Source organism: Sceloporus undulatus, chromosome 3 (assembly GCF_019175285.1).
Source record: "Sceloporus undulatus isolate JIND9_A2432 ecotype Alabama chromosome 3, SceUnd_v1.1, whole genome shotgun sequence".
NCBI classification, from domain to species: domain Eukaryota; kingdom Metazoa; phylum Chordata; class Lepidosauria; order Squamata; family Phrynosomatidae; genus Sceloporus; species Sceloporus undulatus.
The window spans coordinates 247593277-247610587 of record NC_056524.1 but is presented as its reverse complement, the minus strand read 5'-3'; the positions used below and the strand labels follow the sequence as shown (position 1 = coordinate 247610587).

Sequence of the window (17311 nt, the reverse complement as noted above, 5' to 3'; positions counted from 1 at the left end):
CTGTGCGAAGAGGTACATACATTACCGAGTTTCAGTGCCTTTGAGACTAACTGAAAGAAAGAAGTTGGCAGCATGAGGTTTCTTAGACTTATGTCTACTTCCTCAGATGCAGGTTCACCTTGTTCCTCAGATGCATCTCTTCCTCAGAAGTCTATGAAAGCTCATGCTGCTAACTTCTTTCTTTCAGTTAGTCTCAAAGGTGCTATGAGATATCTCTACCTACTGATTCTACAGACTAACATGGCTATATCTTTGAGCTTCAGTGGATGATTCTGAATTCTAGTATTGTAGTAAGAGGGAGAAACCTTTCTTAATTTCACTTTGCCCATACCATGCATAATTTTATAGAACTCTGGCTTAACTCTGCTTACTGAACCACCCCCCCCCCCGCCAAAAATCCCCCCAGTTCTTATCATTTTGCTTCTCAGTGAACTGCTTCATCCATTTGATTATTTGTACCACCCTTTTCTGGGTTTGTGGCTGCATCCACGCTGCAGAAATAATCCAGGTTGATACCAGTTTAACTGCCATGGCTCAATGCTATGGAATTCTGAGAACTGTAGTTTTGTAAGACATTTAGCCTTCTCTGTCAGAGAGCTCCAGTACCACAATAAGCTACACATCCCAGAATTCCATAGAATGGAGTAATGGCAGTTTGTGATATCAGCCTGATTATTTCTGCAATGTGGATACTGTCTGTGATAGCCAAGGTCCCACTTTGAGGAGATGGGGCATAACTTTGCATTCATGGAATTATGCAGCAGTTGTGTGATGCTGCTTTGTTAGAACATTACAATACTGTACAACCAAATATGCAATGTACAATTGTACAATTGGAGTGCATGTGTATTTCTGTTTCTGCAACCTTAACTGAACACATCTGTTGCACATCAGATAAAAATGTCTAGCAGCTTCTGTAGGGCAACTTACACATGTGTAACACATCAAGAAGATTCTGGTCTATATCTTTTGAGGCAAAGTGACAAGGTCTATACACAGTATTCTTAGCATGGCTGCACTATAAACTTTAAGTATAAAGGAATTATGAGATTGGCAGGTTTATTTTTTTAATTATGAATATCTTCTATGAAAAAAATGATAAAATGGCTAGTTAGACTTTAGGAAAATTAATGTTTTAGTCTACAGCTCACAGAATTCTCCAGCCAGTATGGCCAGTGGGGTTTCTGGTCCAAACAGTAATGTTCCTAAGCTTTGAAATTAGTGTCCTACATAAATGAAAATGGGAAATGTATTGGCAACACTAAAAAAGGAAAACAAGTTCAGAGAGGAAAGAAGTGAACAAAAGACATTAATCATTTATTATATGTTTAATTTCTCAGTGCAACTCTTATGCTGCTCAGGTAGGGTTGCCATAAGTCAGGAGCTCCAAACCGGGACAAATGTAGGACAATATTTACAAATGTAGGACACATTTTTTTAAAATGGAGGACATGCCAAAAATAATGATTTTTTAAAAAATGTTAATATAAATGCATGTTTCTTAGACATGCTCAAAATGGAGGACACTTTGTTATTTAATAACAAAAATAAAATAAAATAAAAAACCAAGGCTGGGTTGTATATATTTAAACATAAAAAAAACACCTTTCCCTCCCACTGGCCCAGAGGCCTATCCTCCTCCTTTGCCTCCTCCTCCTCCTCCTCCTCTTACTCCTTTGCCGCTGCCGCCACTGCCGCTGCCGCTGCCGCCGCCTCCTTTGCCTCCTCTTCCTCCTCCTTTGCCTCCTCCTCCTTTGCCTCCTCTTCCTCCGCCTCCGCCTCCTCCTCCAAGGCTCCTGACACTGGCCAATGGCAGACTGGGGATGGAAACTAGGCCAGCCCCTGCTCGTCTGCCATTGGCCAGAAGGCTTAGGAGGTGAGCGCTGCCCCTTAAGCCCCGAGCGCGAGTGCGCAAAAGGGACGAGCGCGCTGCTGCCAGCCCTGGCCCAGGCAAGCGCTGCGGGCTGTGCAGCAGCTGCGCTGGGGGGGAGGTGGAGGAGGAGCGGTGGAGGCGGAGGTTGGCGCAGCGTGGCCATGGAGGAGGAGGAGGAGGAGGGTGGCCGGCCAGCCGCGTTAGCGGCCGTGGTAATGGCCGCATGAGTGCGCCCGTTCTGGAGGCTGGGCCCGGGACAAAGGCCAGCATTGGGGGGGAACCGGGCCGGGGCAGGCAGGAGCCCCCCCAAAAGCGGGTTTGTCCCGGGGGCCGCTGGGATATGGCATCCCTATGCTCAGGGGAAACCCCTCTTCAGCAAGTGCCAGTGAAACACTGTTTAGTTTATACAAAAGGCAGAAAGAATAACATGAAATCCCCATTTTTAGAGACAGAAGTAGTTGCTGCTTTTATTACAGCTTCCTGCAGCTGAAAGTAATTTATTGATAGCAACCCTGGGACAGCCAATATTAAAAACCAAAACAGAAGTAGCAGATACTGAAAAATAGGAACATAGTTAATATCTGCAGCCAACTTTAGGGTTAGCCAGTTGGCCCAATTGTAGGGCTGGTATTAGCTACCTTTGGGGAGCTGTACTAAATTTTAATCAAACAATGATTTAAAAAATTGTCTGCAATATTGCTTCTAAGGAAAAGCATACGTTTTAAGGATGCAAGACGCATTTATATTGTACATTTCAGTTTTACATTCCTCTTTTGGGTTTTGCTTATTGAATGAGTATAGCATATATATTTACAAAATAAATATAAAACACTGAGATACAGTAAGGAGGCAGAAAAATGAAACAGGACAACCAGAAAAATAAATTCAAAGAGAACAACGGTAAAGGATGTGGAAAAGGATCTCAAATACTATTTTTAAAAAAACATGACCAGATTGTGCTGTTTAGACATAGAAAAAATTGTAAGCTCCTAGTGATTTCAAGTTAAGTTAAATATGTACAAAACATTCGGAGACATCTTCAAAAACATCTTGACCTGTCCTGCTGATAACAGCTAGAACACTGGAATAAGATACAAAGAATGAGTGCAGCATATACAGTTTGGGAATAGTTGCATTATCACCTTTTCCAGTGAGTCACATCATCTTATGATATGCCCAAAATACAACAACCTCAGTTTAGGCATATTGGCTTCTAGTGACAATTCAGGCTTGATTCGCTCTAAAGCTTATTGATTTGGTTTTTTTAAAAGAAGACCATGGGATCTGTAGAACTCTGTAGAACCACATTTCAAAAGAATTGCTTCTTTTCCTGTCAGCCTTCTTAACCATTTAGTTTTCACACCCATACATAGGAAATGAAAATATTGTCGTCTGTTTCCTCCTTACTGTTGAATTTGCATTGGTGTCACAATGTAACAAAGCCAGAAAATACTGGGTTAAAATACACCATGCAATAAATGTAATTCTGCAAGGGAATATGGAATTTAAAACAGAAATGTTCTTGCTGAACATCTTAGAACAAACATGGGGGGGGGGGAAACATAGCAGAACTTTATTTTACATGATAGTGGCTGCCAGAATAGTCTATGCAAGTGTATGGAAAACTGAGAAAATACCTTCATTAGAGCTAATTGATCTTATGGAAATGGATAAACTGACAAGATTCATACAAAATCAGAAAAGTGAGGCATTCACAGAAGATTGGGATTTAGTAGTGAAACACCTAAGACAATAATGGGGAAATATATTGATGTTAGACCCTCTGTGATAAATAAGGTGGAAGAATATCTCAATGAATATTGGTTTAGAATGCCCAGCTGCAATCAGTATTAAAATGACAATACGTATAACAAAGACAATGAACTAGGAAACTAGATTTAGAAAGTGGCATAAATATACAGACTAGCTACAAGAAAAGATAGTATGGAAATTTTGAAGAATCAGAGTTTATCATCAAGAAGGCTGCAGATGAAGAAGTAACGATTGTCGGTCAATATTCTTTGTTTAAGTTTAGTAAGTTTATGTATTTTTTCTTTTTTATATGCTATATGTTTTATGTTTATACTGTCATTGTAGATTATTGTCGGGAAGATGAATATGAGGTTGATGTTTCTTATGAATTCTAAAATTAATCAATAAAATATGAAAAAAACCCCCCAAACCCTACAGTTTCCAGAATTCCCTAGCATTCAGCCAGGGCAGTTAAAGTGGTCTCAAACTGGGTTATTTCTGTAGTGTGGTTTGGACCATAGTTTTGTTTTGGAACTTTGTATTTAATGGGACATGAGCATCCATGGATTTTGGTATCCATGGGAGGTCCTTGTCGCGGCAAGGAGACGCAGAGACGAGAGTGGGGTTCACAAGCCTCTCCAGCCAGGTTTTTGGCTGGGCCTTTTATTGTCATTTTGCTTACATTAATCCGTTGTTTGTCTTACAATCATTTGCTAATTTACGTGCCCTTTTGCAGTGGAAGCAGGATGTGAAGACCAGCTAAGTCAGCATGGACTTACCTATCTGATTATGGATAAAGCATTGTCATCTTGAGAGAAGGTCGAAGTCCTATGGTTTGCCAGTAGAACCGCCACGTTTCAATCTTGATGAGCATTGCTATCCAGAGAGAGGTCGCGACCCCACGGTTTTGCCCATGAGGTTGCCACAGGTCCTGGAAACCAAACCCCAGTGGATACCATCCCTCTGAATACGCTGTACCCCCATTCGCTTGCTTTTGTTCATTTTAATGTATGTTTTTAATAGTTAATTGTTTAATTGATGTTTTAGGGGAGGGAGGGAACTATTGGTATATGAGGTTTTGTATGTATTCTTTTAACTGTAAGCCACCTTGATTGTCATGGACAGAGAGGCGGGATATAAATAAAGTTTTATTTATTTATATTTTATATCAAGGCCCCATTGTGCCCTTCTTTTCTCTCAACAAAACATCCAAGGCAGTTTACAAAATTTAAAGTAGAAGTTTAGCCATTTTATGGCTAAAATGTATATAACAAAAGTTTAAAAAAATACAATTAAATAACAATACTATTAAAACCAGGTAGCTAAAAACGGTTTAAAATACATTTAAAACATAATTAAAGACAAACAGGATAAAATGCATCATGTTACTGTCAACAATATTCCACCATATAATTTAAAAGTCATTCAAATGCCTGCCTAAATAATAGGGTCTTAACCTTGCAGCAGAAAGAGAGCAGAGAGGGAGCTAATCTTTAATTTAGTGTGTTCAGTATAATATGTTTATAACCTTTAGTGTAGTATGTTTATAACCATGCCTCAAAAGCTCCTGTGGACACATGGAGCTCACTGCAGTGTTGTTTTGATCTTGCCCATACGTCTTTGTAGAATTTAGTCTTTGTCAAACTTAGTTACTGGAAGATTATCAAGCTCCTGCATGTTTGACTGTGCTCTGCTCTGTAGCTTAATGTATTGGATAATTTCTTGGGAAAGGGCCAATTCCTCTTATGTAACATAGCTTCGCAACAGGATACCTTACAGAATTGTTGCAATGGCATTTAAGACTTTGGCTGTAATTTCAATATTTTTATACAAACAGAGAGATGACATGGATAAGGACAATTATTTCAGAGTCATATAATTTCTTTAGACTCTGAGAAATAGCTTTTTAAACTTTCTGCCTTCAGGGAACACTTCTCATATTGATTTGTTTGCTGAAGAACATATCTTACATATAGTAGCCAAAACAAGCATATTTCAGGGAAAAACAGAGCACATGCTAGGCTAAAGCAATGGTGAGAAATGTGGCTCTCTGGATATTGCTGGGTTGGAACTATTGTCAGTGTTAGACAGCATTGTTAAGTGTGAGGGATCATGGGAGCTGCAGTCTATTACATTTATTAATTAAAACATTTGCATCCCACCTTTTCTAACAAGGTTTCAGGGTGGCATATAAATAAAATGGATACTGAAGGCCACAGGATTCAATAAAATTTATCACATGTTTATGTATAAACAAAAAATATATAAGTGCCCAAGACCGAACACTTGCTAAAAGCAGAAAAGAAGCCTGCACATTAAAAGAACAGCCAGAGAGACAAGATAGGAACCATCAGACTTGGTGAACCCAATGTCACATAGGGAATCCTGCAGAAGGGAATGATTCAACCATATTAAAAAATTGCAGGGGCATCAGGAAAAAATAAGAGTGTACAAACCTTTTGACTTGGCAACAAGAAAATAATGGCTGGAATTCTGTTGTTTAGTCCCAACTACAATAGCATTCAGTTATTGCTGACTGGTAAGTCAACAAGTACATAAATCTGATTGATTAAAAGGATCTACTTCAGTTGAAACTAACGATAGGAATGAGGCTCACCTGTGTTTTGAAGAAGGGCGATCTCAGTAGAATGCAAAGGTTGAAAACCAGATTGAAAACAATCCACTGTAGAAGTAGAAAGGAAGCCTGTGTATGAATAAACACCATGTTCTAAGAGTTTTTGAAAAAGGGAGCAAAGAAACAAAACAATAATTAAAAAGGAAGGATGAACCAAGAAAAACATTTTATTAGAAAAACAATGGCTTGCTTAAATGCAGAAGTACCAGTACAGAGGGACAAATTAATGTGGAAAAGAAAGAAAAAGCAGGAGCAACAGTGATGAAAAGCAGGAAGATGAAAAGAACACATAGAAGCATTTAAAATTTCAGTAGACAACTTATCTCATAAAACTGGAAAAGTACACACAATTCACACACTTGAATGTTACAGTTCTGTGAAAATGTTCCCTTGAAACACACTAAACATGTTCCTGTCTTTGCATACCTATGAGCTAATAAACTGCATTTAAAATGATAGAGTTAGAAGGGCATTTTATGGGTCATTCAGACCAATCATTTGCTTGATACAGGATACCCCCATGACTTGTGCACAGCTGCATGGTTTTAAACCAGCCCCTGATTTAGCAATTTATGTTCATGCAAAGGACAGATATAATACAGTCTTCAAATCAAAACTTGACTCTTCCTCTTCTTCTGTCTTCCATATTTCACTTAGTATGTGCTTTTAAAGCATTTCTAGTGCATTTATCATCTGAAACATTTCTGGAAGGTTCTTTGGGACTGACAGAAGTGCCAGCCTGTCAATGTTCACCAAAGTCCTTTAATTTGCAGTGAAAGCATTTTTCTTTTTGGTAAAAGCCATAAAAATAAGCATAAGTCATAAGCATAAAACAATAAAGCGATAAGGAAACCAAGCAAGTCTCATTAGGTTTATTTATTGTATCTAGCACCTGTTTCATATGTGAGCTTTTATAATAATAGACATCTTTGGGTTAAAAATAGGCAAAGAAAAACCGGATCTTCTTATCTCTCACTGCTATTATTTCTGTTCATTATTCAAATATTAACTTGCTGTGTCTCATATGTACAACCATGTACAAATATCGCACCAGGAAAAGGTAGGGGAAAATGCCCTTGTAATAAGAATAAACAGAGCTATTAATTCTGGTTATTCCATAATGTAGATGGATCCACCAAAGTGAGGTTTGTAGAATGGAATAGCTGTGCAGCAGTCTTTATTTTTGTCTTATAAAAACCCAGAAATGGATTTTATCTCGCGGTGGCTTTGCTTTGACATGATGAACTTAATATAAATATAACAATGTACTTCCACTTTGATGATCTCTCCTACCACTTTAGTATATTCTTATCAACTCAAATTATTTATTGCATTGTTGGGCCCTTGCAAACAAAGTGTTGTAGAGGGCAGTTGTTAGGAGGGCTGGTGAAAACTGGGTGTTTCAGCTTTAGTGACCTGAAGTCACCGATGGCTCCTCCAAATTGGTTTAAAGAACTGTACGTTCTCATGGTACAGGTCTTTTGGTTTTACCAGTTTTGCCAACTGTTGTGTGCACTTGTAGGGGTTGTTTGTAGTGGTTTCATGGATCTGCACTAGGGCTCTGTGCTAAGGTTTTTAAAGGTGGTTTGTTGAGGTGATCTTATGGTTTGAATTGTTTTAAAATAATTTATTATAGCTTTATAGTGCAGAACTGCCATTTCAATGATGCACTGAGGGCATGACAGCACTAAGAAACAATAAGAGATAGAAACGGAAGAATACATTTTTGTTCTGATATGTATCAGAATTAAAAACCCAGTCAAGAGTGGGAATAAAATGTTGCAGCTGGTGGGGGGTGTTCCTAGAAACCTAATTGTAAACAGGTTGGGAACTAATATTTGGACTTAGGCCGCAATGAATTATTTTACTCCCTCTCGATATAAGGTGAAAGTTTTGTTTCAAAATAACTGAAAATGAGTAAAAATGAAAAAAGAAATGAAAGGTTGTTATTGTTTGGTTGAACAGATTATACTTTTCTAAAGACAGATATTGAAAGCTTACAGCATGGATAGTCAAAAGATGGAGGATAGAAGCAGAGAGAAGTACATAAATAATGTATTTAAATAATAAATAATATATATTTAGTTTCAAAAACTACACTGTTTATAGCATACTATTATATAACAGCTAAATGAAAGATAGACAACTATGGGCCTAGCCATCATAGCTAATAGTGAGGGATTATGAGATGTTCAGTTGAACATATATAAGGTCACAGTAGCAACTCCAGTTACCAACAGGGATATTATATTCATTCATTTATTTTAATGATCGAGTGTCTGAAGAAGTTTTTAAAAGGTGTTAACTCAGCTAAAAGCTATTAATTGTTTAGCATGTCTTCTGTATGTCCTTCTGCATGTCTATTCAAGGATTCAGTTTCAGTATGTGACGTTCTGAATCAGTGAAGCATATGTATTTGTTCCACAGTGTAAATCTTAGAGGTGTCTTTTATAAATGTATATATTTTAAAGTCCCTCAACAAATTTGGTGTTTTCAGAGCTTCAAAACTGAGTGCACAACAGCAAAGTTGTATCCAAAGTTTTGAGGTGCAGTTGCTATTAAGACAGGAATTATTGTGGCAGCCATAGAGGTAGTTTAAAGTGTTTTGCTTCGCAGTTCACTGCAGCCACTACACACCTTCTCTTGTTTACCATTTATATGTTTGTACATAATGGTTGGTGTGGAAGGAAAATATTGTGGTGTGAAATTTTTCTCGTATATCAGGGGTGAGAATCACGAGACCCAAGAGCCCTAGCTAGCACAGCCAACAGTGAGAGATGCTGGGAATTTGCAGTTTTACAACATCTTCAGGGGTGCATAGTTCCCACCACTGTTCTGAGTGAACACCTCCATATTTTGAAAAATGTCAGTGCAGGTGGGTCCTAAGTGAGGCGATAACTACAATAATGCAATTAATTTCAAAATGTTCTGATTATTTAGTTTAATTTAATTGACTGCCAGCAAAGAGCCAAGCCTGCATGCTCAGCTTCTTTTATTAGAAAGGAGGCTGATTAAATCTTGAAGGTGGCAACCCTGGTCACAGATGCTCCTCCCAGCATTGTGAAAGTAGACCATGCAGGTAATTCTAGAAAGTAGTAAGATGGCAAACTTGATTGGGAAGTGTGGTTAAATGACATTGGGTGGGATCCTGTTAGTAACATACATGTGCATAAGTGTGGCTTATGTACACGTATTCCCCCCAGCACTGTCAAGCCCCTACAGAGGCCACTGCTGCTGCTTACTAATGGGGAAGTGACTGTGGGAGAAGGAAACTCAGGTGACAAAAATGCAGTTTGTTTGGGGTCTGAGGGGAAGGAAAAGATTGTGTTCATCTTCGTATGAGCTAGTGGCATCACTAGGGGTGCATGGGGTGTGTGTGGTCCACACCGGATGACACCTCAGAGGAGGGTGACACCCGTTCAGGCCCTCCTCCTTCCCATCTCACCTTCTCCAGTGCTATGGCTCTTCTGGACAAGGGAGCCAAGGCACTGGAAAAAGAGGGGTGAATGTATATGCACACCTCCCGCCTTTTCTGGTGCCGTGACTCATTTGGATGAGAAAGCCAAGGCACCAGAACAGGAGAAATAGAACAATCCCTTCTGTCCCTTTCTGCTGCCTTACTTGTCCAGACACCTGCCTGTCCCCCGGCAGCCCTGGGTGGGCATCTGAGTGGGCTGAGGTCGGCCAGGACAGGGGGCATGTGAGCAAGACAATGGACAGAAAAGGGGGCAGGGAAGGCCACCACTGCTGCCCTCCCCCTACAATCCATTTCCAAGCACCTGCATTGGGTGACACCAATGCTAGAGATGCCACTGGTATGATCCAAGACAAGCTGAGCATCTCTCTGAGCACCTCTCTCTTCCTTCCTATCCATGATAGGACACCAGAAGCAGCATCAACAGCAGTAGTAGCAGAGTTCCAGGGTTTGACAGCTGCTGGGACAGGGGAAGGATGTGAAACTTCAGTGGTGGAGCATTTCACTCCACCAGCTTGATATACTGTAGGATCTTGGCTACAGTATGGATAAGTTCCTCTAGGAAATGTATCAGTAATACCTCCTGATCCTGATGCTGGTGGGCAGTGAATCCACTCTGGGCTTTAGTTTGAACTTTGACAGAGGTATCCAAGGTGCAAACTATAGAGTGAGGATATGGTTTAATAGTCTGGATATTTCCTTTAAAGTCTAGAATAAAGCATAGAATGGATTCACTAACCCACTGACATGGAAACCTGCCACTTCACTGTAGACTGGGGACAAACCCTTACATTCTGCTGCACTTTGGGAAAGAAAGAAGAGTGCATGACTCTTGTCAGAAAAAAAATAACTATTTGGGCATTGGTCTCATGGGAAATTATCTGACATGACTGATTTCCTGATTCTTCCCCTTGGCTATGTCCCTGAGGTGGAAGAGGAGCAGGAGGGGGGAAAAGTTAGATCCTCCTGGGGGTGACTGCAAACACTGGATTCAAAGGGAATATCTTTGGAATTGAGGAGGATGCAACATTTAGCAAAGCAGGGGAATGTACAGTGTTGGTTTTGGCTGTCTGGGAGGAAGGGTGAGAAGGACGGGGTGGTGAAGAGGTTGACTTTATTAAGCAGAAGCTACAATGTCATGAATAGTCAAAAACTGTGAATCTGAAACCGGCGAATGTGGAGTGTGGCCTAAAAGGAGTGGCTTAAGGAGCTGGGTATGTTTAACCTGGAGAAGAGAAGGTTAAGAGGTAACATGATAGTCATGTTTAAATATGGATTCCAACTGAAGAGAATTAACTTCAACATTAGGAAGAAAGCCTGATGGTAAGAGCTGTTCAACAACGGAACATGTTTATCTGCCATTCACCAACAGACCAACACACAGATTAACATGTAAATCACCTCTTCTCAACCAAGGATCACGCAGTATATATACCCCACTCACTTCCCTGCCAGCATTCTCTGAAGATGCCAGCCACAGATGCTGGTGAAACATCAGGAATAGCCTGCAAATCCCACAAAAATGATATTTTAATTGCTTTTCATTGTGATGTGATTTTAAAGTGTTTTTATTTGTTAGCCTCCTTGGGTCCCTTTCTGGGAGAAAGGTGGCATAAAAATGAAATAAATAAATAAAGATTATGTCACTGTATTCAATGGGACTTGAGCATCCACGGATTTGGGTATCCACTGGGGGCCTTGGAATCAAGCCCCAGAGGATACCAAGGGCCCACTGTTGAAATGTGTCCATAGAAATGTGCCCACTGTGTCCAGAGGAGGACAACCAAAATGGGGAAAGGTCTGGAAGCCATGCCTTATGAGGAGAGACTTAGGGATCTGTGGGAACGTTGAGCCTGAAGAAAAGAAGGCCAAGAGGTGATGAGAGCTCTTTTTAAATATTTGAAAGGATGTCATATTGAGGATGGAGCAAGCTTGTTTGCTGCTGCTCCAGAGACTAGGACCTGAGTAATGGACGTAAGCTGCAGGAAAAGAGATTCCACCTCAACATTAGGAGGAACTTCCTGACAGTAAGGGCTGTTCGACAGTGGAACAAACTCCCTCGGAGTGTAGTGGAGTCTCCTTCCTTAGAGGTCTTCAAGCAGAGGCTGGATGGCCATCTGTCGGGGATGCTTTGATTGAGATTTCCTGCATGGCAGAATGGGGTTGGACTGGATGGCCCTTGGGGATCTCTTCCAAAAATCATCTGAGGAAAAAGACTGAGGTCTAGGAAAGCTCATGCTGCCAACTTCTTTCTTTCAGTGAGTCTCAAAGGTGCTACAAGATCTCTCTACAGACTTTTTAAAATGCTATCATTCTGGAAGTGTAAATTCCTGCTCTGAGCCATGCTCAAAATGGAGGCCCTCCTGGACAGAAGGTTGAAATGGAGGGCAGGCCCAGGAAAAGGAGGACACCTGGTCCCCCGGAGGCTGGAGCAGGCTGAGTGGCCCTGCAGGACCTTCCTTCCTTTCTTCCTTCCGGAGCGCGGCTTTCTTTCAGCACCTGGCTTTGGCGTCATTTGGAGCCTGGCTGCCTCCTGCGCTCTGCTTGCCATGCTCTGCCCCTGAGCTGCTGCTGCTGCTGCTGCTGCTGGGAGCATCCCTCCCTGCCTCCCTCTGCCCTGCCTCCTCTCCTCTCCTCTCCTCTCCTCTCCTCTGCCCTGGCTTTTTGCATCCCTTCCTCGCCACAAGCGCTTGCTGGCAAGTGCCTCTTCTTGCCTTGGCCTCCATCTCTTGGCTGAGAGGCATGACCACCACCAGCAGCAGCAGCAGCGGGCAGCGCAGGTGAGGAGGGTCTTGGGGGGTCTTCTGGGGGGTTTGTGGGGACCCTGCGGGGAACGGCCCAGAGGGGCAAAGCAGGCGCCCAGAGAGCCCCAAAGGCAGGTGCCAACTCAAGTGGCACTACACACACACACACACACACACACACACACAGAGTTGTTGTTGTTGTGCAATTATTCCATATTCATATTATGAATATGAGGAACAAAGAAAAGAGCCCAGAGAGTCCAAGAGGCAGGTGCCCACTGAGCTGGGAGGTATATGTGTGTGTGTGTATATAGATATAGATAGATATATGTTGTTGTTGTGCACTTATTTCATTACTACATACATCTATATATGTATGAGGAACAAAGAAAAGAGCCCAGCTGGGGTGTGTGCGCGCGCGTCTCTCTGTGTGTATAGTTATTGTTGTGTACTTATTTCACATATGAGGGACAAAGAAAAGAGCCCAGGGTCCAAAAGGCGGGTGCCTACAAAGCTGGGCTGTGTGGTTGTGGTTGTGTGCCTTCAAGTCTTTCCCGGCTCATGGCGACCCTATCCTGGGGTTTTCTTGGCAAGATTGGTTCAGCCAGAGGAAGTTTTGCCCTGGCCTTCCCCTGAGGCTGAGAGAGTGTGACTTGTTGCCCAAGGTCCCCAGTGGCTTTCATGGCTGAGATGGTCTCCAGAGTTGTAGCCCAACGCTCAAAAACCACGACACCACGCTGGTGGTGTGTGTGTGTGAGACTGTCTGCCTGTCTGTGTATATGTGTGTATATGTGTGATTGTGTGTCTGCGTGTGCAAATAAAACAGAGGGTGGAGCTGGCACCCCCCAGCCCCCCCTTCCCCTCTGTGTATCTCAGTCCGGAGAGAGAGCCAGCCTGGGGGGGTTGCCTATGCTCCCTCCCCCTCCAGGGACCTCTTTCCCTTTTCTAAGATGAGAATCATTTCTCTGTTGCCCTCATGTGAGAGAAGTGAACAACAAAGCACATCCTCCAAGGGAAAGGGCTGTGTGTCTGTGTGTGTTGTGCCAAAAGCGCGGGCGCCTGGCTCTGGAGGTGGAACAACAAAGGGCTCCCTCCCTGTCCCTGCCTCCATGGCGCCCAGAGCAGGAGGAGGAGGAGGAAGGTAGCAGCAGGGCTGTTAAGAGGCGAGGAGGAAGAAGCCTCTCTGGGGCTTTTTTTGTGGGGGGGGGGGGGCACGTTTCCTTTTACTTGCAGGGCCCCGAGAGACAAGGCTGCCAACCATTGCCCTTCTCTCTCTCTCTCTCTCTCTGTGGCTCTGTGTTGGGAGGGCTTGCTTTGCGCCTTCCTTCTCTCTCTCTTTTCTATCCTCCTCACCCTCCTGGCCCTTACTCTCTTTCCCTGGAACCAGGGTGGCTGCTATTCACAAGGCACAGCCCAGTTAGTGGCTGTTGAATCAGTACACAGAGAGATCTTATTGTGGCACCTTTGAGACTTGACTCTAAGAAAGACGTTGGCAGCCTGAGCTTTTGGAGACTTTTAAGGCTACTTCCTCAGATACATTCTAAGTCTAGGAAAGATCATGCTGACAGCTGCTTTCCCCCCAGTTAGTCTCAATGGTGCTACAAGAGCCCTTTAGGAGTTTATTATCACACGAAGGAAATTGGGAGTTTATCCCGTGACTATCCCAGAAAAATTGCGTAATTGTGCATAACGATTTCACATGATCAAAACCCACCATTAAAGTGGTCACAAAGAAGCACTAATGCTCATCATTTTACTCTCACAATTTCAGCAATAATGCATTTCCAATATCACTTTATTTGGGCAATTGCGTGTGATCATCATTCGCACAATTACTCAACATTTCCACTTCATTTGCAGGATGCTTTAAATGCACTTTAATCTCTCTTTAATGGTGAAATCAGCCCCATACAGGATGGCTGTTGTTACTGTCTCTTTCTGGTGAGGCTCCTCTGCCCTTAAACAACAACAACAACAGCCTTGGTGACAGGCAGAAAGGAGTCCTTTCCCAAGTACCTAAGTGAATTTATTCAAAGACCCCCTAGCCATAGAAAATCAGTATGCAAAGGGATCTTGTAGCACCTTTGAGACTAACTGAAAGAAAGAAGCTGGTAGCATGAGCTGAGCCTACTTCCTCAGATGTGAACATGCATCTGAGGAAGTAAGCTCAAGTCTGCTAAAGCTCATGCCACCAGCTTCTTTCTTTCAGCTACTCTCAAATATGCTACAAGAACCCTTTGCATACTAATCGAATTTGTATTTACTTGTCTCTGGCATGAAGGTGCTGTTGTAAATGTAAACAGTGTTCCTAGCCTACCTACACACACCACATATATCCAGGGGTAGCTGTGCTGGCCATGTAGCAAAGTACAGTAACATCCAAAATCCACATAACATGGATACCTTTATTGGCCAACCAAAATGCACAAAATATGTGCTGCAAACTTTCAAAACTCCATTCCTTCCCCCCTGTATGATTTTGAACATTTTTGCCAGATGAAGAAGCCAGTGGAACTTTGAAAGCTTGCATATATTTTGTGTTTTATGGTTGGCCAATAAAGATACCATTGGATGTTACATAGACTGAGGTCACTCTAGGTCACCCCTCCCTATTTTTTACAAAAGTTAATATATTTTGGCTTAAGATGAAAGCTGCAGTTCTGTATCCCTTTACTTGGGAGTAAACACTATCAGTAAAGATAAGTGAACTTTTGGCATCTTCCCTCCACTAATAGTGGGCTATTTGCATATTGCTAGAACTACCTGCAGAGAAAATATTTGGACACAGCTTCAGTTTGTAGAAGTCAGGAAATGGACCATTAGAAGCAACCATCTTGCTTTTGGCAGCTGTTGGATTAACTACTTGAAATTAACTCCCTCATCCATTCATAGGAAATGTTGTAAGTCTTAGTGAGAAAATAGCAATGAGCAGAGCAAATCTTGGTGTGACATTTCAGTAGCTTTGAATAATACCTAGTGAACTGTGTTTTGCAAGAGATGTTCAAATGTGAGATGAACAAACTACCAAACTGCCTTTTCCCATTCACACAACACAGTTACAGAGATTCCACTTTAATTGCTATGGTTCAATCCCATGAAATATTTAGATCTGCAATTTTAAGAGGGAGATTTACAATTCTCAGCTAGACAGTTGTAGTGCCTGAATAATTAGAAATCCCAGGATTCCATAGGATGTTGCCATGGCAGTGAAAGTGGAATCATAGTGCTATAATTGTGTGGCCCTGAATTTAAGCAACTGAAACAAAGAATGCTTTCAGGGAGAGATTTCTTAATTAGTGTATTGTAGTAAAATTTGAAATGCAAGCCTTCATCACGACAGCCCCTGTAACAACACTCTGCATAGAGACCAAAAATGTAGGTGGTGGTATTAATCTATATATTTTTAAAAACCATGTAGCCTTCATATCCATCCCAAACAGGACATTCGTAAGGTAATGGTTCTTGCCCACTCAAGACCAAGGCACTGCAAAATATTTTGGATTATTGCAAGGATGGCTAATTACAATATATTGTAGGAAAATGGTTCTAAGCTATAGTGTGGATTGCATCTACATTTAGAAGAGGGGCACAAAGGGGTGGCAGTGGAATATTAACGGGATGAATTTTGCAGCGTATGTGCAGCCCAGCATGGTTAAAATGTCATTGTATTTTGATAAGAACATAAGCCAACAAGGCAAATGGGACAGCACTCAATGTCAAGAGGACACACTTCGCTGCCAGAGAACCTCAAACCTAGGCCTGAACGCCATTGGCAACACCATTACTATAGTAGACCCATGGAAATGATTGTTAAATAGTGAGTCAGTATGTAAAATCAGTTGATTCAATGGTTCTACTCTGGTTGGGACTAACAATAGAATTCAGGCCTTAATTACCTAGGATATTCACTCTTAAGAATTAGTAGGATAGGTAGCACGGCCCAAAAAGGGCGGTCTGCTGGCGTCTTGCTTTGCTGTGCGAGGGAGCCGCAGCGGACAAACTGTGCGGCTCCCTCACGCAGCAAAAAGGACCTGCAAAAAGTGGCTCCTTCTTGCGGCGCCATAAAGACGTCACAGTGCACCAATGGCACACTTGTGACATCTTTATGATGCCAGGACATGCGGACACTAAGCGTTCGTCACGTCAGAATGGCAATGCCTGTGTAGACAGGGCGCGCCATTTTACCGCCGCCAGTACGTACTAGGCTAACCCTAGTACGTTCTAAGGTTAGGGAGTGTCTGAATGGTGCACACTCCCTAACCCTACTGCTGCTGCCACCATGCTACATTTTGTTGGTCTGTAACCCGCCCCAGTGTTCTCCAGATGTTTTGGCCTGACCATGATGGCTGACTGTAGATGGAGTTCCAAAATTCTGGAGGGCTTTAGGTTGTTTGTTTTTCTCCCTTCTTCCTAGACATGCTATCTAAACTTCGTTTTGGGTTCTTTGCTATTGCATCAGGATCCAGAAAACTGGTTTGTGCAAATGTCATTTATCATTCAACCATGATCCAAAACCATAGTTAGCATTACTTGGTGGCAATATCACACTATCGTTTGCTGATAGTTCAGGGTGTTTAGAAATTATGGTGTGTATGTGTGCATGTAGTCACAGGAGAAACAGTTTGGAAGTCATTTCAGAAGTAAAAGTGTAGTAAGTTGTGGGAATAAATTATTCAGTGATAAAAAGATGAATACATTATATTTTTGAAAGGTTGATTAGCGAAGTATCTATTCAGAGAGATTTATTTCTGGAAAAAGGTCCAAATTAATTATTTTGTGAGATAATAATAATAATAATAATAATAATAATAATAATAATAATAATAATAATA

The 17311-nt window shown here is 41.8% G+C and overlaps 1 protein-coding gene across 8 annotated transcripts in view; it reads left to right on the top strand.

Moving 5' to 3' along the window:
* Nucleotides 1–12407: 12407 nt before the first annotated feature.
* LOC121926829 (NACHT, LRR and PYD domains-containing protein 1a-like) overlaps nucleotides 12408–17311 on the top strand; it is a 68231-nt gene continuing 63327 nt past the window's right edge. For 6 of the 8 annotated variants that reach the window (XM_042460136.1, XM_042460139.1, XM_042460135.1 and 3 more), the window contains exon 1: nucleotides 12408–12515. In XM_042460136.1, coding sequence (XP_042316070.1) covers nucleotides 12478–12515 — 38 coding nt within the window. In that variant the 5' untranslated portion in view covers nucleotides 12408–12477. Of the gene's footprint in view, nucleotides 12516–13543; nucleotides 13621–17311 lie in introns of those variants that run through there. The other 2 variants (XM_042460134.1, XM_042460132.1) reach the window with 2 other exon arrangements.